This window comes from Onychomys torridus, chromosome 13 (assembly GCF_903995425.1).
Source record: "Onychomys torridus chromosome 13, mOncTor1.1, whole genome shotgun sequence".
NCBI classification, from domain to species: Eukaryota; Metazoa; Chordata; class Mammalia; order Rodentia; family Cricetidae; genus Onychomys; species Onychomys torridus.
The window spans coordinates 2,904,825-2,928,509 of NC_050455.1; the positions used below are offsets into that span (position 1 = coordinate 2,904,825).

Below are 23,685 nucleotides of genomic sequence, written 5' to 3' on the forward strand. Positions count from 1 at the left end.
GACAGAAATCAGTCTTGGCAGCATGATTACAGCCAGCCTCCTGCCTCGTCTCTGACTCAACTGACAGGCACGCACCCTCAGCATAGGCGATGCTGCACTCGGTACCACTTTGAGCTGGCAGCTTCCGGGCCACGTGACTCTCACCCCGCCTCCGAAGGGGGCGTGGCAACGGTGGGGGCTCTACCCCGGGCCACTGACGCGCCGACGGCCTCGAGTCACGTGGGGCGCGGGGCGGGGCCTAGGGCCGCGGCCTGAGCTGCGGACTGCACCGAGGCAGCCGGGCTCCGGCGGGTCCCAGCCATGGGCGGCGAGGACTACTACCTGGAGCTGTGCGAGCGGCCGGTGCAGTTCGAGAAGGCGAACCCGGTCAACTGCGTGTTCTTCGACGAGGCCAACAAGCAGGTGAGCGAGAGGTGGCCGCAGCGAGGCCCCGCGCCCGGACGCTCACCGTCGCCCAACCGCGGTGCGCGCAAGGATTTAGCGCCGAGTGCCGGTGTTTTGTACGGGAGCAGAGACGGGTGTGCAAGTACGTGGGTGGTGCCAGAGTGCGAGCTGACTTTCAGATGGTCAGTCTCAGGGTCTGGCCTGCTCTTGCACGGTGCCCTATTTTGCTCACTTCTTTCTCCTTAAACTCGTCTAAGCACCTACCTAGGAATATACCCTGTTAGTTTGTTCAGATGAATCAAGGGGTGGTGCGGTAGACATGATCCTTGAAAGGTTGAGTCTAGGTCTTTAACAAAGCTCTGATCATCAACGTTGCCTCTTCTTCCTCAGGTTTTTGCTGTTCGATCGGGTGGAGCTACTGGCGTGGTCGTTAAAGGGCCCGATGATAGGAATCCCATCTCTTTTAGGTAATTTGCCCTTTTCAGAATAATATCCACATGTAAACACTGGGGATTTTCTGATTCAGAAAGTTGCATCATTTTGTTTTGCCCTCACCTAAGCAGCCTGGGATGGAATCCTGTGTGTAGGAAAAAGCAATGGGCATCTGCGGGTGCAGTTTGGGAACAGAACAACCGTCAGAGTGAAGTGTGAGAATCAAACTTTCCCAGGGCACCTACTTCCTGGTATTTGAAGTTACCGACGTGCACTCATTTCTGCTGTGCTGGGCCCGGGGACTCAGTTCCTCATTTTCCCCAGGTCTTCCTAGAGTATTTGCTGGGTGGAGGAGAATCCAGTCTTCCTCATGTATTGGGGAAAAACCAGGGTTCCCACTGAGGTTAAAGTGACAGACAGGCTGTCCCACTTTGCACACGCTGAGTGAGTGTGGTTGACTGTAGCAGCCCCGGTCGCTTTCACAAGTGCCTCAGTTTGGGTGATACACAGTCCCACCAGTTCTTAATTCTTTCGGTTGCAGTAGCAAAGAGAAAGTATTTTGCAGGGCCTCAGTTCAGTGGTGGCACAGGCCTCTAACCCCAGCCTCCTGGGAAGCTAAGAGGTAGTTGCAGGCTATCAGCCAGTCTGCACAGCATGGCAAGGCCTTGTTTCCAAAAAAAAAAAAAAAAAAAATCACTTTTAATGTGTGTCAACTGTTTGAAGTAGAAAACAGCTGATGTCGTTTTGGTTTTTTTGGTCCTTGTTCAGCACACACACCACAGTAGCAAACAAGTGAAGACTTTGAATCAGTCCCTTTCCAGAAGTCAGACTTAATGTAGGAGGGAAGAGATTCAGCAAATACTGTTTGCCATGATAAGCTCTGGGCTAGAGTTCTGTTGAGAATGTGGGAGCACTTACTGGATGCAGCTTTGACCTTGAGATGGGGTTGGGCAAGATTTTAAATGTGAAGGGAGTGATTTCTGGTTGGAGACTAGATCATAGGTCAGGGTATCTGCAGGGAAGGAGGCATGGGGAAAGTGTGCATTCCCCATGGGATTTGGGCTTTTCCTTGATGGTGAAAATCTGTCAGGTCAGGTGTGGTGAGGTCACCTCAGCATTTGGAAACATCATATGTCTGTGCTCCTGAAGCTGTCGGAGACTCTGAGAGACAGTGTTAGTTCAGTAATGTGTTGCCAAAAGCCACAGGGCTCTGAGGTACAGGCTGATACAAGCAACGGGAAGTTAGTGGGTGAGATACACCAATGAGACATGGGAACTGAGAGGGATCTGCCTATCACAGGCTACACTTCAGGATTCTGAGGAGCTTGAAGGGTTGGTAGGATGCAGCCTTTAACTTGTATATGCATGCATGCATTTTTTTCTCGTGTTTTGAGACGCAGTCTTGTTGGCACATTAGCATGGTAAGTGACCCTTAGGGGCTTGCTTGTCTTTGTCTCCCTAGCACTGGAATTGCAATGCCATAGTGTCTAGATTTTTTGACATGGGTTCACACTCTGGAGATCACACTCAGGTCTCTGTGAGCCAAATGAACCCAAATATTGTGGGGTTTTTTGTTTTTTGTTTTTTGACGGCTTTATTGAGTTATAATTGGCTCACAGTGTATTGCACACTTACTATATAGTGAGCTATTTATACACCCAGGAAACCATCACTATAATCATGATAATGAGTGCATCTCTATCCCTCAAGGTATCCAGCAGTTCTCAGGTGGTGTGTGTGTGTGTGTGTGTGTGTGTGTGTGTGTGTGTGTGTGAGAGAGAGAGAGAGAGAGAGAGAGAGAGAGAGAGAGAGAGAGAGAGACCCTGATTCTCCAGCCACTTGGCTATGTCCTCTGTTCACTTCACCAGCAGGTTGTTGCTGGTAGATTCTGTTCACAGCTTCAGAAATGCAATTCGAACATTAGACTATAGTTTGCTGCTTCCTAAAGAGTTATGTGGCTTTTTGTCAACAGCAACAAGAGCTAGAATTCAGGGCAGTTTCTCTCTGAACCTGTTCTTTCTTGTTTCAGAATGGACGACAGAGGCGAAGTGAAGTGCATTAAGTTTTCTCTGGAGAATAAGATACTGGCTGTGCAGAGGACCTCGAAGACAGTGGTAAGGTGGCTGAAAGCAGGGCCAGAACATTAGATGCGTGCTTGGAAGAGACAGGTTGTTTCCTCACCCTGAGAGAGACAGTAATGTGGGGCTGTGGAGATCGTTTGCAGACGAGAAAGGCAGATGAGTGAATGAATGAGCTTAGTATCTGTATTCGTGATATAAAATGCTGAGTTTTATTGTGACATTTTCATACCCATGCATTATGTTCCACACTTATGCTCTGCCCTGTTCCCTTCTCCTGTCTCCTCTTCTCCTGGTCTCCCTCCTCCTTCCAAGTAGTCCCTTTTCTACAAATAAATACTTGATTTGTTATTTTTATGTGTGTGCATGTTTTGCCTGTATGTATGTCTGTGCACCATGTGTGTGAAGTACCCGAGGAGCTCAGAAGAGGGCACAGGATGCCCTGGGACGGGAGCTGCTGGTGGGAATTGAATCTGGCTCCTGGAGCAGACAGTGCTTATAACTGTTGAGCCATCTCTCCAGCCTCTATTTTTTTTTTTTTAAAGTAATTTGGATTGTCCTGTATCTTTGTGTTGTTTCTCATGTCCGCTTGCTGGATTGGATAGGAGCCGGTAGGTAAACATAGTTGGACAGCATTACCGTGGCCCGTCTTGGCCCGTCTTGGGATGGGATGCAGTCCTGAGTCTGCTCCTGGCATCACATTAATCAGTTCATCGTGTTGTTCATTCAGGTCACTGTTGTCGTCTGTAAAGTAGTGAGGAAGCCACTGGGAAGATAAGTAGACTGATGTGTTTATCTAATTACTCTTTATCAATAAGAAATCAGGAGTCAGATATCGGGGTAAACACCTGAATGATCAGAGAAGAGGTGGGGAAGCCTCGAGTGACCTCCTCTCTCTCTGTTCCTCCATCCAAAGGGTTGAGATCCTCTCTCAGCCCTGTCTTACTACTTCCTGTCTCCTACCTGTCCTCAATCCTCCGAAACCTCTGTGGTTAATTTTGGTCAGCTAGTTGCTAGCTCCACCCTCTGACTCCAAGCAAGCTTTATTATCAGAATGAGATCAAAATATCACACAAGATATTATGCTTGCTGCTGCTTTAGTATTGCATTTGCAGGAAGCCTGGGGAAAGCCAGTACGTTTCCCTGATGTCTCCCATCTGAGGACATTCTTCCTTCTCTGTCCATCCCTCCTTCTCTCTCTTCTCCCTCTCCTCCCTCTCCATTTCCCTCACAAGGCCTCCTTTTATGACTCAGGTTGGCTTGGAACTTAATACATAGCCCAACTTGGTGTTGAACTTAGAGCAATCCTCCAGCCTCAGCTTCTTGAGTGCTGAAATCCTAGGTGTGAGCTGCCATACCTGACTTGAGGAATGAATTTTAAGTCTGTTCATGAGTTCCAACTGAGTATTTGGATGGACTCTTTAGTTGACTGATGTATTAGGGTTTCTATTGCTATTAAGAGACACCATGACCACAACAACTCTTATAAAGGAAAACATTTAATTGGGCTGGCTTACAATTGCAGAGGTTTAGTCCATTATCATCATGGTGGGACATGGTGGCATGCAGACAGACATAATGCTGGAGAAGGAGCTGAGAGTTCTACACCTTGATCTGTAGTCAGCAGAAGCAACTGTGTGTCACACTAAGTGTAGCTTGAACAAAGGAGACCTCAAAGCTCACTCCTACAGTGACATACTTCTTCCAACAAGGTTATGCCTATTCCAACAAAGCCATACCTCTTAATAGTGCCATTCCCTCTGGGTGCCATTTTCTTTCATACCACTACAATGGATAACTTGGTATTGCTGACAGTTGACCATAATTGGTCTTTATGTCTTTTTTGTCTGTGGGTGTTTGTTTAGCTATTTCCTTTTATTATCTATCTATCTATCTATCTATCTATCTATCTATCTATCCATCCATCCATCCATCCATCCATCCATCCATCCATCTATCCACCTATCTATTTGAGGGTTTTGCTGTGTCGCCCTGGCTGTCCTAGAACTCACTCTGTAGACTAGGCTAGTCTGGAACTCACAGAGATCCTCCTGCCTCTCTCCTGAGTGCTGGGATTAAAGGAGTGCGTCACCACTGCCCAACATGAGCTATTTTCTAACCATTTAAAAAATCTGTCAGAGCTGGACGGTGGTGGCGCACACCTTTAATCCCAGCAATTGGGAGGCAGAGACAGCGGATCTCTGAGTTTGAGGCTAGCCTGGTCTACAGAGGGAGTTCTTTTCTTTTCTTTTCTTTCTTTTTTTTTTTTTTTCAAGACAGGGTTTCTCTGTGTAGCTTTGCGCCTTTCCTGGGTCTCACTTTGTAGCCCAGGCTGGCCTCAAACTCACAAAGATCTGCCTGCCTCTGCCTCCTGAGTGCTGGGATTAAAAGTGTGTGCCACCAGCACCTGGCTCCAGAGGGATTTCTAAGACAGGCTCCAAAGCTATACAAAGAAACCCTGTCTTGAAAAGCTAAAAAAGAAAAACAACAACAACAAAAATCTGTCAGGCATAGTGGCTCAAACTTTTAAATCCCTCCCAGCACTCAGAAGGCAGAGGCAGGCAGATCTCTGTGAGTTCCAGGACAGCCTGGGCTGTATAGTGAGAACCCGTTTCAAAACAAAACAAAAACATTTGTCCATTTTATCTCATAGTAGGCTGTTTTATCTGAAAATTTCCGTGTTTTTTTCTGTCTTTCAGGACTTTTGTAATTTTATTCCTGATAACTCTCAGCTGGAATACACACAAGAGTGCAAGGTACAGGGGGTGGGGGTGGGGCCTCGCTCCTCATTCTTGGCTGTGTTGGAGACCGGTGGGTGGGTGGGTGGTGGAGGCACAAGCTGGGAACCCTGTCTGGGGAGCTGTCTAGGTTGGTGATGAGCTGCAGAGGTCAGCTGGGGGTTCAGCTTTGCTGCCGGACCGTTTTGTCCCTTTTGGAAATTTTGTCTCTTCAGCTATAAAGTGGAAGGGTAGATGGGTGAAGAGATTCCCCTCAGTGCTGTCTGGGCTTCCTCACTTCCTCCTGCCTTCTGTGTCTCAGGGCCTGGGACCGGCCAGGGCCTTTTGTGATGTTCTCAGAGTGTTCTTGCCTTGACAAGCCTCCCTCCCATGTCCTTACACTTTCTCTAGGCATAGACTCTAGTCCCTCTGAATTAGATTAGCAGGGTATTATAAGTGAGGAGCTCCGGGGCAGCTGGGAGATTGACCAGAGCTGTCAGTAGATGGGAGTAACAGCTTTGGCATCTTAGTGTTCTTGGTAAGTGGCACTCAAGATGGGGGTCTGTCTCTGTGGGAGGAGCCTCCACCACTTAGCCAAGCTCCTCCCAGCCCTTCAGGTGCTCCAAGTATGAAATAGTTCCTTGTCTGAGCCCTGCTGTGCCTGTCTGCCTTCAGGCCACCCAGTCTGGTCTCAGCTTGGTCTGTGTTCACTGCAGAACTTCAGGCCCTTGTAGTATTGTGATGGCTGGGGAGTGTCCACAGTGTGAAAGTCAGATGTTGGGGTTCCTGTGCTCTGGGTGTTACCTTTCTATGAAACTCAGGCTTCCTCCTCTGTGCAGCAGAGTTGAAAGAATTAAGATTCAAAATCTTGGGTTAGGTCAAAGATCAGGAAAGCTGTGTTTAAAATGAATCCCAACACGTGGTAGGGTGAAGCCGCATCCTGAGTTCCAGGCTGCCCAGGCTGCAGAGACCAAGGCCAGCCTGTGTTACGATAGTGAGATCTTGTTGGAGTGGGGGCGGGCAGGCGTGTGGGGGTTGTTAATGAGTAACCATTCTGAGAAACTCATAATGAGAGTGACAGCTGAGCCCTTGAGCTTTGGATTAGAGTTGTGCAGCTTTTCTTATATGTGGTATATGTGTACAAGTGTGTGTAGGGATGCATGCCCTCATAGGTCAGGGAGGATGTGGTGTGTCTTGTGTTGTGGGGTATTTTGATTGCATTCTGACACTCCAGAGACTGTCAGTAAAGTCTACCTTGAATCAGAGGGCAGAGCTAGCTACTAGCTGACCAGAATTAGCCATAGAGGTTTTGGAGGACCCAAGACATATATAGAGAGAGACACAGGAAGCAGTAGGGAGGGCTTTAGAAAGATTTGCGGGCCCTTTTGGATCAAGGCAGGAGAGAGAGAAGGTCACTGGTCACTTTCCCACTGCTTCTCTGACCAGTCAGGTTTTAGCCCGGTACCTGACTCCCGAGGCTTATTTCATAAGAGAACAGTGTAAGCCACATCCCTTCAGTCCTACTCTGTGCTCTTCATCTGAGACCCTCGGGGCAGGTCTCTCACTGAACCTGGCTGGTGGCCAGCACTCGGGTTGTGGCCACTCTTGGTGATTTATGTGGGTGCTAGGGATTCGAACTCAAGCCCTTGTGCTTGTGCTTCAGATGCCTTACTCACAGAGGCGTCTCCCTAGCCCCCATTGTTCATTTTTATTTTGGAGATAGTCTCGTGTAGCTCAGACTGGCCTCCAGCTTGAAATGTAGCCGTGGATGGCCTTGAATTCCCAGTTCTCCTGCCTTGACCTCTAGGTGCTGGGTTATAGGCTTGTGTAGCCACAGCCAGCTAAATACATCATTCTTTCTGTAATTCTTCCAGACCAAGAATGCCAACATACTGGGATTCTGCTGGACCAGTTCTACGGAAATTGTCTTCATAACAGATCAAGGCATTGAATTTTACCAGGTATTGTATTGGTTGTTAGGTTCGCTGGAGAAAGCAAGGGCAGTTGAGCAGCCTGTGTTGTACACGGGGCTTCTAGAGCCAGCCTAGTCTCTTAATCGAGGAGACATCATACAGAAAGCAAACGTTGCAGTAGTCCCTAGAAATGGCTGCCCACAGCAGTTTCACACCCCTTTGCTTTTCTCCTGTACACATTATTATTATCGTTTTACCAAAGGGGGGCTCTTGGTATAAACTTCTGCAGCCTAGTTTTTTCTTGCACAGCTTTGGCTATTGTTCCCAGATTTTGTTCTGAGAACAGTTCTGCTCTGAATGATTTGCCCTTTGTCTTGCCACTTCCTGTTACAGGATTTCTAGCTCAATTTCACTGTTTTATCATTACAATTAGAAAGTTCAGTGAGCCTGCTCACATGTTTCTTCATGGGTAAAGCAGTACTTGGAATTGAATGCATATGAGCAGATGCCATTACCTTGTCATAGAGGCTTGCACTTTGAGTAGCAGTGTGGGAATCTCTCCTGTGCACTGTTGCTGGGCTTGGATCTCATTGGTTTATAGACAGTTGCCATTTCAGAGAGAGAGAGAGAGAGAGATAGAGAGAGATAGAGAGAGATAGAGAGAGAGAGAGTGTTCTCAACCTGTAGCTGAAAACTTTTAGCTACATCAACCTGTGGGTTACAACCCCTTCGGGGTCAAACAGTCTCTTTCATGGGTCACCTAAGACCATCAGAAAACACAAATACTTACATTAAGATTCATAACAGTAGCAAAATTACAGTTATGAAGTAGCAACAAAAATAATTGTACGGTTGGGAGTCACCACACATGAGGAACTGTGTTAAAGGGTCGCAGCTTAAGAAGGTTTGTCTGTGTAACAGTTCTGCTGTCTTGGAACTTGCTTTGTAGACCAGGCGACATTGAACTCACAGAGCTCCACCCGCCTCTGCCTCCCAAGTGCTGGGATTACAGGTGTGCTTCACCACTGCCCACCTTCAGGGCGTAATCTTATTGATGTAATGAAAAGATTGTAAATTAGAATTGGTGGAGACAGTATGCCCAGTGTGAGTGACACGTGAGATGCTCATGCCATGGTCTTTGCTCCAGGACTACCAACATGAGCATTTAGGGCTGCCAATATGCGCACTGGAAAGTTTAAATCCATGAATGGGGAATGGGGAGATCCTCCTGCCTCTGCTTCCCCAGTGCTGGGATCAAAGGTGTGCGCCACCGCCGCCACGCGGCCCCCACGGTCGTCTTTCAATCTGTCTGTGTTCAGTGGTTAAGAGCACTTGTTCTTTCAGGAACGTCATGGGTCACAACCATCTGTAACTCCAGTGCCAGCATAGTCAAAACCCTCTTCTGACTTTCATGGGCACCAAACATACACATGGTCCACATACATGTGTGTAGGCAAAACATTTGTTATATAAAATAACTCTGAAAAAAAGTCTGTTCTCTCTAGTGAGCAAGTGTGCATCATAGGTCTTTGGGTGCTAACACAGGTGAGGTCTGATGGGTCAGCACTTGCCACACAGGCCTGATGGTCTGATGGATCCCTGGACCCCTTGTGTAAGGAGCAAACTGTCTCCCAGAAGTTGTCTTCTGGCATGTTGCTGGGTGAGTCTGTGCCGTATTCTTAGTGTGTAGGAATATGAAGAGAACATTAGACGTGTAAGGCGCTGCACTTGGAAGTGGTCCTGTGGACAATGGGGTTAGCAAAGGAGTCTGTCTCACCAGGTGGAGTGCAGATGGGGTCTGGTGGCTCTTGGGAAGGTGGCGGGCTCAGTGCTTGGGTCTGGGGACTGCTTCACTTTGACTGTATGCTTAATGAAAACCTACAGTTCCTCTCTCTTTAGTGCATGGTGCCTGAGCATATGGCGGCTCAGCCACGGCAGTGATTACCATCCTACCATTCCCAGCCTCTGTCAGCATCTGTTGTGCTGTGCTGTCTCTCAGGGTATAGTGAAGAGCCCTGGACAGCACAGGCCACATGGTGCCGTAATAAACAGAGGTCACAGTTACTGTGTAACCCGTCAGCTGGATTTCCTTGTTTTGCATTTTGGTAGTGTTGGGGTTGAACTGGAGCCTCATGTATGCTCTTCAAACTCTCTCACTTGGGTCCATCGCTAGCCCTCAGTGGGCTCTATGCTCTTTATTTACCTAATTTGTTGTAGCAGTCTTTTAATGTGAAGATTCCACTTCATGACTTTCGTCCCAGGTGTTGCCTGAAAAACGAAGTCTCAAACTCCTGAAGAGCCACAACATCAATGTGAACTGGTACATGTACTGTCCGGAGAGCGCCGTGATCCTGCTGTCCACCACAGTCCTTGAGAATGTTTTGCAGCCTTTTTATTTTAGGGTAAGAGTGAGCTCCAGGCCCCTTAAAACAATTCCTGTCCCCTCCCCTAACCCAGCTCTAAAGCAACAACAGTAAGTTAAGCCCCTGAAATGAACACCCCCCCCCCCACTTTGTCCTCAATATGAACCTTGCATCTCAAACCACTAGAGGGCGCACTTCACCTTCCGGCCAGTTCCAAGAATGACTGGTTCTCTGGAGAAGGATCAGAAGATAGTGTGTGTCTTCATTGAGTGAATGTAGAGCAAACTAAAACATAGAAGGAGTGTTGTAAACTTTCCTAAACTTTCCCCCAAACAGGCTGGCACCATGTCGAAGCTTCCCAAGTTTGAGATTGAATTACCAGCTGCACCAAAGTCAACCAAACTTAGCCTTTCAGAACGAGACATTGCAATGGCGACCATGTATGTCTTTCTTTTTTGTAATCGTCTTTAGTGACCTTAGTAATGAGGGTGTGTTAGGAGCTCACAGTAAAAGGACCCTTAAAACAAATATCAAGGACTTCCCTTTTTTGGTTTCATGCTTGAATTAGCAAATATAGAAAAATCTAAGGTCTTTTGACACTTTTTAAAAAGGTTTATTTTTATGTGTATGCTTTAACTGTATGTATGCATATATGCCATGTGTGTGCAGTGCCCACAGAGCCCAGAGGAGGGCGTCAAGTTCCCTAGAAGTGGAGTTACAGTAGGCTGTCTTGTGGGCACTGGGTATTGAACCTGGGTCCTTTGGAGAAATAGCAAATGCTCTTAACTGCTGAACCATCTTCCCAGCCCTGGCATTTTCTTTTGATTATACTAGTTTATCATCTAAGGATGATTTTTTTTACCTCTTGTCTGACACAATGGGAATATTGAAACAATTTCAATGAAACAGTCAAACAATTAAGTAGGTTTGCCTTAGAATTTTAAAAAGTTCTATTAATTGAAGCTTAACAAGAATTTTTAAGCTAATATACAAATGTTCAAGATATAGGTTTTTTTTGTTTTTTGTTTTTCAAGACAGGGCTTCTCTGTGTAGCCCTGGTTGTCCTGGATTTTACTTTGTACACCAGGCTGGCCTCAAACTCACAGAGATCCACCTGCCTCTGCCTCCCCGAGTGCTGGGGTGTGTGTCACCACTGCCTGGCCCTCAAAATATAATTTTTAAAGCTCTAACAAACATGGAATGGAATTATATATGTAGTAAATTGCTTGGAAATACAGATATCTCAAGTTTTAAGTTTCATACTGAAAATGTTAAGCAAAAATGAGATCTATACAAAGAAACGTCTTCCCCACATCTCTGCCTCAGCAGCCCTCACAGTTTCGCTGGGACCTGAGGATGTGACTTAGTACCTAGCATGCTCAAGATTCTGAGGTTGTCCCCAGTCCCAAAAAACAAATTCTAAATCATTCCCAACTCTTCTCTGAGTTTCCCAACAGCTTTTTAAAAATTATTATTATTTTTTTTTAGTAGAATGTACTTCCTCCTTCTCCTTTCTGGGAGCAGAGCAGTGAGCGCAGTCCGGGCTGCAATGCTGGGGACTTGTTTGGTCTCCCTTCCTGTCACCGTGGCAGGCCCAGCCCTGAGTCATGGTGGGATAGCAGTGCACATCCTAGAGCACCGTCAAGAGTGACTGTCCTGCCCTTTTGCTATGGGACACAGCATTCTGCGAAAGAAAGCAGAAAGCCAGAAGTAAAATAGGCATTGCTTGTCGTGACTGCTGCCTGCATCCTTCCGATTGGAATTCAGTGCTTGGCTTTGTGTCTTTCTTCCAGAAGACCATCATGAAGGAATGTGGAGGAATTCTATTAGCCCTTAAAGACAGGGGCTTATATAGGCTAGGCTGGGCCTGAACTTGTTATGTAGTCAACCTTGAACTTCGAATCCTCCTAAGTGTCAACATTATGAGCTAAGCGATACCCAGTTTATGCCTTATTGGGGTTCAAACCAGAGCTGTGTAGCTAGCCAAGCCTCACTTTACCGGCTTGAGGGGAAGGACTTCCAGATGGCCAGCTATGACGTGTGTGCCTCCATCTCTGCTTAGATACGGGCGACTTTACGTTCTGTTCCTGCGGCATCATTCCCGGGCCTCCAATGGTGCGGGAGCGGAGGTGGTGTTGTATCATCTCCCACGGTAGGTCTGGGACCTCACGTCCTCTTCCCTCTCCGATTTGAACATCGAACTGAGGCTTGCTGACCTCCAGTCACAACTTCTATGTTGTCTTACAGAGAGGGTGCGTGTAAAAAGCTGCACATACTGAAGTTAAATAGGACGGGAAAGTTTGCTCTGAATGTGGTAGACAACCTGGTGGTTGTCCACCATCAGGACACGGAGGTGAGTCTTATGGAGGAAGCTCTGCTGTTGTTGGGGCGCTTTTTCCAGACAGGGTGTCTCTGTGCAGCCCTGGCTGTCCTGGAACTCGCTCTGTAGACCAGGCTGGCCTCGAACTCAGAGATCTGCCTGTTGCTACCGCTGCCGCCGCCGCCACTGCCACCACCGCCGCCACCGCCGCCACCACCAGCAGCAGCTTGTGCCGGGGCTCTTAATAGGCTTTGTGAGAGCTGGCACACCCAGACACGCTGGGAGGAGTGCTTAAGCTCAGAGTCAAGCAGTAATTCCCTAACAGTTGATAAAACCATTTCAGTTTGGGGACACAGCTTGCTTGGTCACGTGCTTGCCTAGTGCGTTCTGTCCCTGATTAAAAACCAGCTGTGATGGTATACACCTATTACCCAGGACTTGGGCAATAGAGGCAGGAGAGTCAGAAGTTCAAGGTCTTCCTTAGTGCTATAGTGAGTTTGAAGGCAGCCTGGACTACATGAGACCCTGTCTTAAAAAGAACCAAGGAGGTTAGAAACTTTGAGAATGTATTTGATTTGATCTTTGAGCCAGCTGGGCTGGGACTCTGCTTCAGATCCCTGGTGTCACATGAGTGTGTGGCCTTTGTAGAGTGTGTGGGTGTGGAAAACAGTATTGGACGATGTTGAGCCTATCAGTCTGCAGCAGGTCTTCTCCAAATGTCTAACTGAGCACCTGGTATCAGGCCAGCCCCACGTCCCCTTGCTTTCTGGGGGTCATGCTGCTCTGTCTCCAAAGCTGTTTCAAGTTCAAGTGAAAAGGCCCTGCCTGTCTCTCTACGACCTCTCGGAAGCAGGTCATAAGCACAGCAAGTGTCTGTGAAGTGGCGAGTGGAAAGAGCTGTCCCTCTGGGTGAGAGCCGGGCGGGGGTGGGTGCACACAGAGGCTTCCACACTGGCAACATGGGATGGATGCATTTCCCTCCTCTAGACTTCCGTGATTTTTGACATCAAGTTACGGGGAGAGTTCGATGGCACTGTTACTTTCCATCATCCTGTGCTTCCAGCCCGATCAATTCAACCTTACCAGATCCCCGCGGCAGGTAAGAGCAATGCTGTGAGGCGGCAGGGCCATCTTCCCCACAGGGCCATAGTCTTGCCGGAATCGTCAGGGATCACCAGGAAAACAGACTCCCAGATCTGTGTCAGTTTTTCCAGATCTTGCCTGATACCGGGTGCTCAGTTAGAAAAAAATCCCAGATTTTTCAGAGGGACGTTTGCTTTGGGGCGCTGGGGATTGAACCCAGGACCTTATGCTTACTAGGCAAATGTTCTGCCACTGAGCTACATCTCCAGCCAATTTGTTCTATTTTACAAAAAGATACCTACTCCTGCTGCTTCTCTAAGCTGGCATTTATTTTGAGAAGCAATTTATACAATAAATGAATCTTCCTTTGGAGAAAGAAGTTTTCCTTCCTCGGTCTTCACTAGAAGCCTGCAGCCTTTTCTCTCTCTCTTCTTTGAGACAGGGTTTCTCTGTGTAGCCCTGGCTATCCTGGAACTCACTCTGTAGACCAGGCTGACCTCAAACTCACAGAGATCCACCTGGCTCTGCCTCCTGAGTGCTGGGATTACAGGCGTGCGCCCCTAACGCCCGGCCGTCTTTTAATTTTGATAAGCCCTTAACACTTTGTTTCCCTGGTTCTGAAACCCTAGAATTAAATCCAGCTGATTGTGGCTGTATTGCAACAGGGTCACATACCCTTCTATTTTTAATGTTCTGTGTTAGAGGTTTTTCTTTTTTAGATTTGCTTTTTTATTTATGTGTGCTTGTGTGCATCTGAATTTGTGTATGAGTAATGTGTATGGGTGCTGTCAGAAGCCAGAAGGTGTTGGGTTTCTGGCAGTCCATGTATCCCCAGGAAGAGGAAGAGGAAGTGTGTCAAAGCTTCCCTCACTGTGGTTTATTTTAAAGTTTATTTTTTAAATGTTTTATGGATTGAATATTTTTTCTGAGTGTATATGTTTGCACTATATACATGTCTGGTGCCTGATGAGGCCAGATGAAGATGTTGGATCCCCTAAACTGGAGTTACAGACAGTTGTCTATCCCACATGAGTGCTGGGAACCAAACCCAGGTCCTTTGTCAGAGCAGCAAGCGCTCTTAACCACTGAGCCATCTGGCCAAACTCTTGTGCTGGGTTATAGTAGATATGGCCAGTGCCACAGCTTACAGGTATGGTTCTTGAGTCAATTCTAGATTATTCCTCCTGCTCAAGTCGGGGAGGAAGTCAAGGAAGTCAAGAGAGTAGCAGGTGAGGAGTTGAGAGAAGAAATAACCTACTTAGGACGTGGTCTCTGGTGGTACTGTGTTTCCTTGCTTTTGAAGGAGACTACAGTGAGTTTGGTGGTCGACAACCCCAAGTCACCCATAGTTTGGATCTCTGGTGGCTGTGTTTCTGTAGGAGGCACACATGTCAGCAGGCTTGCTCATCCTGTGATTTCCTTGTGGTCTTTGTAGAGACAGTTGAGAGCCACGCTCTAGGAGGTAGATCAGCAAGCATTCAGCATCTGGGCAGCTGGCCCGGCAAAAGGCACAGAGGGAAGGAGGCGGCCATCAGGTACCTGTGAGCGCCAGGTCTAATGGCCTTATCGCCTCCCATGTGCTTTCTGGCTCCCTGGCTGGTAATGTGACCAGTAAGGAAGAGGTGATGGGATTGACTGGGGAGAACCCTGGGCTCTGGTCCACTAGTAAAGGATCAATAAAGAGGCTAATTGCTTGACCAAGGGTGCTAATGCAAGTGAGTCAGATTAGTCTGGGAAAGGTTGAAAGTAAGAGGTCAAGAATTCGTGGATTCCTGGGGTTCTAGGGAGTCTGGGCAGGTAGAGCATGCCTTTCCTCCGTGTCCTGCTGGACCATGTGCCCTAGAAAATCTGAGACTGTTTCCTCCCCTCCCCCAGTGTGACACTGGAGCTGACTTTGAGAGCAGTGCTGGTTTGTCTTGCTGAACAAGAGGCTTTTGTTTGACTGTGTTAATCACCTGGGGCTCTGAAGACTGGCATGCCCAGGCTCTGCACTGAGGCACAGCATAGTGGAGTTTTCCTCTTCAGTCTGGCGGTCACGTGCTTTCCTGAAGCTTGTCTGCCTGTGCACGGCCCTCATCTGGGTGGGTGGTGTGTTCAGAATGACCATCTTATCTAGCTGGTCACTGACTGGCCACATACTGCCTTCAGATTTTATCTGGGTAATTGGTACAGAACTGGGAACAGTGTTTTGATAGAAGAGCCCTCCCATTTCCCCAGGGTGCATAACACACAGGCCGCAGAACTGGTTGGGGTGGGTCCTGGTCATGTGAGAATGGGAGGTGCTTTTAGGTGAGTTCTCTTATGCCTAGACCTGCTCAGTGCAGTGCAGTGGGTAATGGCGCCCACTGTTTACATGATTAAACCGCAAGCCATCTTCATTTGAACATCAGTGAATCTGGGTATTCCTTCTGAATCATCCAGGTCAGTTTCTTAGGGTTTAAATGTACACATTTAATGGTGATGTGTCATCTCTGGTTAAAACAAACCTGGTGGTTAAGAGCTCTTGCTGTACTTGCAGAGGACCTGGGTTTGGTTCCCAGCACCCACGTCAGGGTAGACAACTGCCTGTAACTCCAGTTTCTTCTGGCTTCAGCAGGACAGACATGTATGTGGTGCACACATACACACTTGGGCAAAACACTCATAAAACATTTAAAAAAGAAACCTTAAAAATCATCCACAGTGAGGGATGCTTTGACACACTTCCTCTTCCTGGGGACACATTTTCATAGACTGTAATGTAGCTGTAGCTGGCCGTCCCCCTGCTTCCCGAGTGTGTCATTAGTGAGACGGGATAGTCACTTCCTCCTCCCCCCGACTGGAGCAGTACAGAGTATCTTGAGTCTGTTGCTGTTCCTGTAGGGTCCCTGCTGCCTGGTCACACTTGTGTTCTCAATTTGTAGGTCCTGCTGCTGTGACCAGCCAGTCTCCAGTTCCCTGTAAACTCTGTATCCTCACAAAGGCTGTGCCACTATGCACAAAGGGGATGTGTCCCCACCCACTGCATGCAGTCCTGGGAGCCAATTCTGGGGAGGGAGGCCTTTTGTGGCCTTAGCATGTGGGTGCTGTGTAAGTGAAATTGGCTTGTCTTTTGTTACCCTCTTTTCTTCCATTTGGAATTTCCTTTAACGTGTAGATTCTTCATCATGGATCGTCTTTCAACCAGACATCATTATCAGTGCAAGCCAAGGTAGGTCTGAGGGGCCACTGTCTGCATAGAAAAGTGTGTGCCGACTTGAGAGTGACTCTTTGAGATGACTCCTCCCTTCAGTCTTGAGAGTGGGCTGCATTTCCTCTGTAGGTTCGTTTTCTTTTCCTAAGCATGTGTGATTGTCACATCTGAAGTGACTAGGAATGGCCAGTGCCTGTTGTATCCCCATGGCCATCAAAGCCAGCCTCATCCCTAACCCCACCTGCCCATGCACTACTGCCTAAGATGCTTCATCCATTGTCTTGCTGGTGACGCCTCCTCCAGCCTGTCGTCTCTTCCTAGGTGGTCATCTGTGGCTCGGCATGTGGGAATGCTGAATTCATCTTTAGTCCCTCTGAGGCTCACCCAAGTCTCTTCCTACATTCTTGGGGTGGGGGAGAGAGTTAGCCCAAATGTCACAGACACCCCACTGCATGTAATGAATTCACTTCTCCTCCTTACATTGACAACAGCTACATCTTGGAAGCTGAGAAATTGGTCCCTCCAATTATTTTTGATGTGACATACCTATCTCCCATGGAACTCTGAGAAATGTGCCACTGGCTTGTCTGTCAGTACATGCATAGGCCGATGAGTGGATGGAGATTTTACTGAGTTTGTGGAGTTACCTGTTGTACCCCTGAGCCAGTACAGAAGGAAGTAAAGGACACCGTGCACAGTTGATGGCTGGGGCAAGGCACGGTGGAGGGAGTGGAGCTTGTCCTTGTCTCCATGGTGACAACAACCCTGGTGTGGCTCTGAATGCAGTTGTCGTTTGTGAAGAATCAGCCCCGTTTGCTGAGCAAGCGCGACTCCGTTCTTCCACAGTCAGCCGCCTTCCTGAATGTCCTGGCGCCATGTTGGTTAGGAAGAGCTCTAGGGCCTCTCTGTTGGCCCTGGCTCGCACTGTATTGCTGAACTTGCTGCTTCTCAACACCCAGGTTACCTCTGGAACCTCCAGGTGAAACTTCAGCCCGTAGTGACTCTCTTGCCAGATAAAGGGAGGCTGATGGATTTTCTTCTCCAGAGGAAGGAGTGCAAGATGGTCATCCTGTCTGTCTGTTCACAGAGTAAGTAGACTCATCTTCCCACAGGTTTGTGGCTCCCACACTATCTTTCTTTTCTTTTTTTGGTCTTTCAAGACAGGCTTTCTCTGTGTAGCCCGGGCTGTGCTGGATCTCACTTTGTAGACCAGGCTGGCCTCGAACTCGGGAGATCCTCTTGCCTACCTGCTGAATGCTGGGATTGGAGGCGTGTGACACAACTGCTCGGCTTCCCACCATCTTAAAAAAATTTATACTAGTGTGCATATGTGTATGGGCACATGCCATGTTCCCAGCTGGATGTCAGGGCAGCTTACAGCAGTCTGCTCTCTCCTTCTAGCACAGGGGTCCTGAGATTGAACTTGAGCAGTCATGCCTGGTGGTGATGCTTATTGCCTGCTGAGCCATCTCACCAGGGCCCCACCCCATCTCTCTCTTTTGCTCTCAGGGCTGCGTGCTCGAAGGATGGATTACCTAGCCCATCAGAAATACTGGGAAATACCAATGACTTGTAGAGACTTTGGAAGGAAGCAGCCAGTAGGAAGCTGATTACCCAGCCAGTGTCCTCTAGTGACACCTGTCTTGTTTCCTCTGGTCGCTAAAAGGGGTCCTGACTGATTGCGAGGTGGCAGTTCTCTGAAACATTTCTTGCATTTAGAGATTACCTTGTCACCATCACACTGAGATTCTGATCACAGTGGATCTGACCGTGTATTGTCTTTACAGTGCTGACCGAGTCAGACAGAGCCACGCTGCCGGTGATAGCCACCGTTTTTGATAAACTCAACCATGAGTATAAAAAGTACTTGGATGCTGAGCAGAGCTACACAATGGTATGTTAGACTGTGGAGGTGTCCCACCGTACAATGTAATTACAGTGTAATGTCAGGTTTGATGCATGCCAGGGCAAGGTGACCGTGGTATACCCAGAGTTCCCACATGCTGCTGGCTTGAGGCTTCAGCTCAATACCTTCCTTCACTGTTTCTGCTTTTTAAAATCTGTGTGAGCTTAGGTGTGGGTATGTTCTTGGTATATTTCTATTTTGTAGAAAGAAAATCGGCTTTGGCCAGAGCCTGCACTTGGCAATAGAGATGCGATTTCCGCTATCGGCTGCACCTCCTTCCCTTACTTTAGCAGTACTTACAAATATAAGTCACTAGAGGGCATTGTGGGCAAGGTATGTCCAACACGCAAATTTTAAAAGGTTCTTTTTAGTTCAGATAGGAAGTCCTTTTTTAATTTTTTTAGACAGGGTCTGAAACTTACTATGTAGACCCCATGTTGGTCTTAAAGTCAGAGATCCACCTGTCTTCCAAGTGATGGGATTAAAGGCATGTACCATCATACCTGGCCAAAATAATGTTTTTATTGATGATTCTGTTAACAATTTCATATATGTATGCAGCATATTGTTTCCTCTCACTCCTACCCTCTATGACCTCCCTCCTCTCTACAAGTCTCTCCCCATTTGGATAGCTTTGTGATGCAGATTTTAACGAGGACTGTGGGCACAGGTTTGAAAATGTCCATGGGGCCTGGATCACCGTTGGGTGTACACCTCAAGGCCATGACTGCCCCTCTCCAGATTCCACCAGTACCAGGAGTTCAGTGGGGAAGGTTAAGGTCCTGTGAGCCCTCCCCAGACCCATGATTGACAGCTGACAGGCCCAGTGCATCACAGCTATTGTGAGGTCATGTTTGTGATAGCTATGTCAAGCTACATATATAGCATTTTGCAGCCCTTTCCCCGTCTCCTGGTTTTTACATTGTTTCCTCTTCCGTGATGTTCTTTGAGTCTCAGAAAGGGCTGAGTGTTCAACAGTTGGTTGTCCTCAGCATCTTGAGCAGCCACATCTCTGCGTTCACCATCAGTCACTGGCAGGGCCACAAAAAGGTTTATCATAAGATTAGCAGAAAATGATGTCCACCGGATATTGTTGGCTCACACCTTTAATCCTAGCATTTGGGAGGCAGAGCCAGGCAGATCTCTGTGAGTTCGAGGCCAGCCTGGTCTACAGAGCGAGATCCAGGACAGGCACCAAAACTACATAGAGAAACCCTGTCTCGAAAAACAAAACAAACAAACAAACCAAACCAAACCAAAATGATGTCCTAGGATTCTGCCACCATCAGTATCCTTGAGGCATTGGTTAAGTACTGGCACTGTGCATTCCAGTTAATAGACATCACATGTTCAGTGAAAGGCGGGGAGAATGAATGTGGCTTATTACTAGGTATAACAACACCTAGTACTTCTGGTTTCTGAAGAAGTAGCTTGGAGATTATTTCAAGGACGTGATTACCAACAGCGGACACTGCTTTGGTTATTGGAGGATAGTGGGCCTGATAGGCTGCCTCGATCATCTCTGTCCCTGTGTCAGCCCTGTCAGGTTGTGCCCTTCTTCCTGTGGGTCCCACTGGTAGTATCCTGGGATGGGAGTCAGTGCATTTGAGCCCAGTGGCAGGCCCTGGGCTCTCCCACACTGTGATCATGAAGTGTGAAGAAGTCATCTGCACTGGAGTTGAGCCTGCCTGCTCTCTAGGGACACACAGCTGGAGCAGCTCTGCTCAGTCTTTGGGGAGCTCTGGCTCACCACTGAATCCCCATTACACTGGGCTGTGACTGACCTAGACAGTGGCAGAACTGTAGAGATGGGTGAGGCCCTAGATCCATATGAAACTCCACACAGACCCAGTGCACAAGCCATCCTTTCCTGTCTTAGAGCTCCATAAACAAGGGTGCAGCCGGCCAAGAGTAAAGAAGAAAATCAGGTCAGCTTCAAGTCTTCAGAGGTTAGAAAAAGTGACTGTGACTTGGGTTATTTAATTCCGATCTTGCACAAAACGTGGAGTGTTTGCCAGAGGACCAGCCCTATTGGTGAAATTATTAAGGCCACTCCATGTAGTTAAAAGGGAGGTTTATTTTGTGGGGTAACTTACAAATGAAGGGATAGGTAACGGTCTGGGAAAGGTGTGGCACAGTCCAATGGTGTTCTCTGGAGAACTCTGCTCGGTCTACCTCTAGCATCCAGGCTCCAGAAACCAAGAGAGCTGGTGCATCGGGGTCCTGGGTCTTCAGGGTCCTTGTAGGCGTGACTGTTACTGAAGCCTCAATGGGGGTTGGAACCTCCAGATCCAAGCTGGAATGGCTACCCACTACATCTCTGTCTTTGGGAAGAGTTTTGTCTGGCTTGTCAAGCGTCTTGCTCACGTTAAGGTTGTGCCTAGGAATTCAGTCTCGGTTAGCTGTGCTGGGTGCTGTTTCTGTGGAGGATGATTAAAGTCACCAGTTGTCGCTCTCACTTTAGGCTGTAGAAGCAGGGCAAAGCCGGAGCAACCCACCTCTCAAAAGGCCGGTGCGGACCCAAGCAGTGGTGGACCAGTCCGACGTGTACACACACGTGCTGTCGCCGTTCGTGGAAAACAAGGTGTGTCACGGTCCTGGCCTCCTGAATGGGCTGCTGTGCAGTGGCACAGGACGCCCACTGCTGTTAGACTAGTGGTGCTGCCTAGGGAGAGGGCCGAGCTTGGCTTCTCAGACTCAAACATGCTCACCCGTGCCCACGGTCCACAAGGATTGGTTAGCACCAGCAGAGCCGTGGGCTGCCTGCAGCTCTTGCAACTGAGAAGACCCCTCTTCCTCCCTAGGAGATGGCGCACAAGTTCGTGATAGCAGTGCTGATGGAATACATCCGTTCTCTGAACCAGTTTCAGATTCCAGTGCAGGTACTGTCCGAGGGGTATCTGCCAGAGCCTGCCAGGCTCACAGATGGCTTCTTCATAGGCAGACCCAGTGCAGAATTCTGGGTGATTTAACATGGCAGTCGTTTACACTGGGGATGGAAATTTTGGTTGAGAACACTGTTAGAACTAGACTATGGCCTGGGAGTTCAGACTGTTGAGGTCCTCAGCCAGTCATAGTTGGTGACTTGTAATGTCCTTGACCTCTCTTGTGTTCCTAGCATTACTTACATGAACTTGTCATCAAGACACTTGTCCAGCACAACCTCTTCTACACACTCCATCAGTTCCTGCAGTACCACGTGCTCAGCGACTCCAAGCCTTTGGTCTGTACCATGGGATCTCACTTCTGTAGTCACTGAAACCTTCCAGGGGTACCCTTTCAACTGAAGCTCGTTGAAATCCTGTCTTCCAGGCCTGCCTGCTGCTGTCTCTGGAGAGCTTTTACCCGCCTGCCCACCAGCTGTCTCTGGACATGCTGAAGGTAACCTGGGCCACGACTCTGGCTGTCACCAGCATCCCTTCCTATGGCTGCCCTGACCACCATCTTTCTCACTTCCAGAGACTTTCGACAGCAAACGATGAGATAGTAGAAGTTCTTCTATCCAAACACCAGGTGTTGGCTGCCCTAAGGTTCATCCGGGGCATCGGTGGCCATGACAACATTTCTGCACGCAAATTTTTAGATGCTGCAAAGCAGACTGATGATGTCATGCTCTTCTATACTATATTCCGCTTCTTTGAACAGCGAAACCAGCGTTTGCGAGGGAACCCTAACTTCACACCAGGTGAGGGAAGGCCCAGGGTGACCACAAACAGCAGGAGCCCACCTCACCCTGGGGTCTGTGATCATAGAGTCAGAATGCTCATAGATATGAACTACACTCAAGAGGAGTGTTTGGGGCTGAGGCATTCAGGATGGAATTCAGGCATCTCCGAGTAACCCTTAAGAAGAAAGTAGTGATTAAAATAGAAGGCAAGGAAGGACAAGCTGATGTTTGTAGGTGTATGTATATGAGTGGCAGGTCAGTGGCAGGGGCTGAAGGGATGAGCTCTGTAATAGAAAAGAGTGACAGTGATCTCAAAATGTAGGAGGAGGAGGATTTTATTAAAGAAAAATAAGTTAAAACCCAGTACACAACCCACGAGCTTTGTCTGCATTTCCTTCTTCCCTGCTGTAACTAGCAGGTGACTGTGCGACATTTTCCCTACAGGAGAGCACTGTGAAGAACACGTTGCCTTTTTCAAGCAGGTTTTTGGAGAACAAGCTCTGATGAGGCCTACAACTTTCTGAAGTCCCTTGATAGTTTTTTTTTTTAAATATAAAAATGTACAAAGTTAATTTATTGCATTAATAAAGCTCTTTAAACTACAAAATGTTGTAATAAAGTACCTACAACATCCTCAAATGTTGCTAAAAATAAGCTATCGACTGTGTGGTGGCTAGCTCCTGAAAAGAGGAGACCGCACATAGAGAAGTGGCCACTGTCCTTCCTCTCGCCCAAGATAAGGTTTCTCTGCTGCAGCTGGTGACTGCCACCTTCAGATTCATAATACTGCTTCACAAGTCACGAGAGCATTCCTGAGTTTAAAAGTGGGTGGAGCTGCATCTGCCTAACTGTGACAGCGCCTAACCCTGGGAGCCAGCATCAGCAGGGCCTTGGTGGTACAGCTGTCGCAGTGAACTTGACCTAGCCATAGACAGTCACCAGAGCCCGCTACAAGGCTAAAAATTGAGAAGCCGCTCTCGCTCTGTGCCTCTGTATCGCTCTTGAGTGGTGTGTCTTCTGGCTTTGTTCACCGACGGTCCTGTGTGAGACAAAGACAGAGGTAAAGATGATCCTGGGCACAGAAGAAGAAGCCCCTGGTTTTGTTGACTCCTCCTCTATTAGTTTGTGTGCAGTGCTCCAGGTGCCAGAAGAGGGTATCCCATCCCCTTAGACTGGCGTTCTAGAAAGCTGTGAGCTGCCATGTGGGTGCTGGGGATCGAACCCGGGTCCTCTGGAAGAGTCCATCGCTCCAGCCTCCAATTTTTCTATTTTAATGCCTCAACTCCCTAACAAAGCTGTAAGGCAAAGGAGTCCTGTTCTCCTCATCCAGGGTCATTTGTATGAGGGGATCACCAAGCGCAGCAACGGCCTTCGGCTCTGGATGGTCACCACAGGGAAACAAAGGGCCCTCTGTACTGCTGCCAGGGCTGGCTGTTTCCTCGTTCATCTCACGGCAGCAGCCGCCAGCCCAAGCCTGCTGACACCCAAGAGCTCACTTTAGGCTTCTGTTGAAGTCTCCAGAAATAAACAGCAGTGAATGCTTAGTGAAATAATCTAGCTAACCAGAAAGTCCTGGGAAGGTTTTATTTTTTCCCTTTATAACTTGGTATGTAGTATGAATTATCAGGTGGTCATCAGTACAAATTCAAA

The 23,685-nt window shown here is 48.1% G+C and overlaps 2 protein-coding genes and 1 non-coding gene across 6 annotated transcripts in view; 1 reads left to right on the forward strand and 2 right to left on the reverse strand.

Moving 5' to 3' along the window:
- Positions 1-214: 214 nt before the first annotated feature.
- Rmc1 (regulator of MON1-CCZ1) lies at positions 215-22,661 on the forward strand. 4 transcript variants are annotated; one of them, XM_036205055.1, is made up of 20 exons: positions 215-402; positions 775-851; positions 2,846-2,930; positions 5,594-5,650; positions 7,486-7,572; positions 9,786-9,926; positions 10,224-10,327; positions 11,950-12,039; positions 12,135-12,240; positions 13,195-13,306; positions 16,194-16,238; positions 16,427-16,480; positions 17,422-17,550; positions 18,250-18,356; positions 20,833-20,952; positions 21,173-21,250; positions 21,487-21,591; positions 21,681-21,749; positions 21,828-22,053; positions 22,480-22,637. In XM_036205055.1, the coding sequence occupies exons 1-20, from the start codon at positions 301-303 to the stop codon at positions 22,557-22,559; spliced, it is 1,974 nt and encodes a 657-aa protein (XP_036060948.1). In that variant the 5' UTR covers positions 215-300; the 3' UTR covers positions 22,560-22,637. The 4 variants fall into 4 exon arrangements, with proteins under 4 accessions (XP_036060948.1, XP_036060946.1, XP_036060947.1 ...); XM_036205053.1 differs by having other exon boundaries at positions 21,681-22,053; positions 22,480-22,661; XM_036205054.1 differs by having other exon boundaries at positions 21,828-22,546.
- Positions 13,486-13,558, reverse strand: Trnat-agu. Its single transcript has one exon. It is a non-coding gene; the product is annotated as a tRNA-Thr (tRNA).
- The window catches only part of Npc1 (NPC intracellular cholesterol transporter 1), a 58,171-nt gene continuing 56,840 nt past the window's right edge, over positions 22,355-23,685 (reverse strand). Inside the window, exon 26 of the mRNA XM_036205051.1 lies at positions 22,355-23,074. Coding sequence (XP_036060944.1) covers positions 22,992-23,074 — 83 coding nt within the window. The 3' untranslated portion in view covers positions 22,355-22,991. The remainder of the gene's footprint in view (positions 23,075-23,685) is intronic.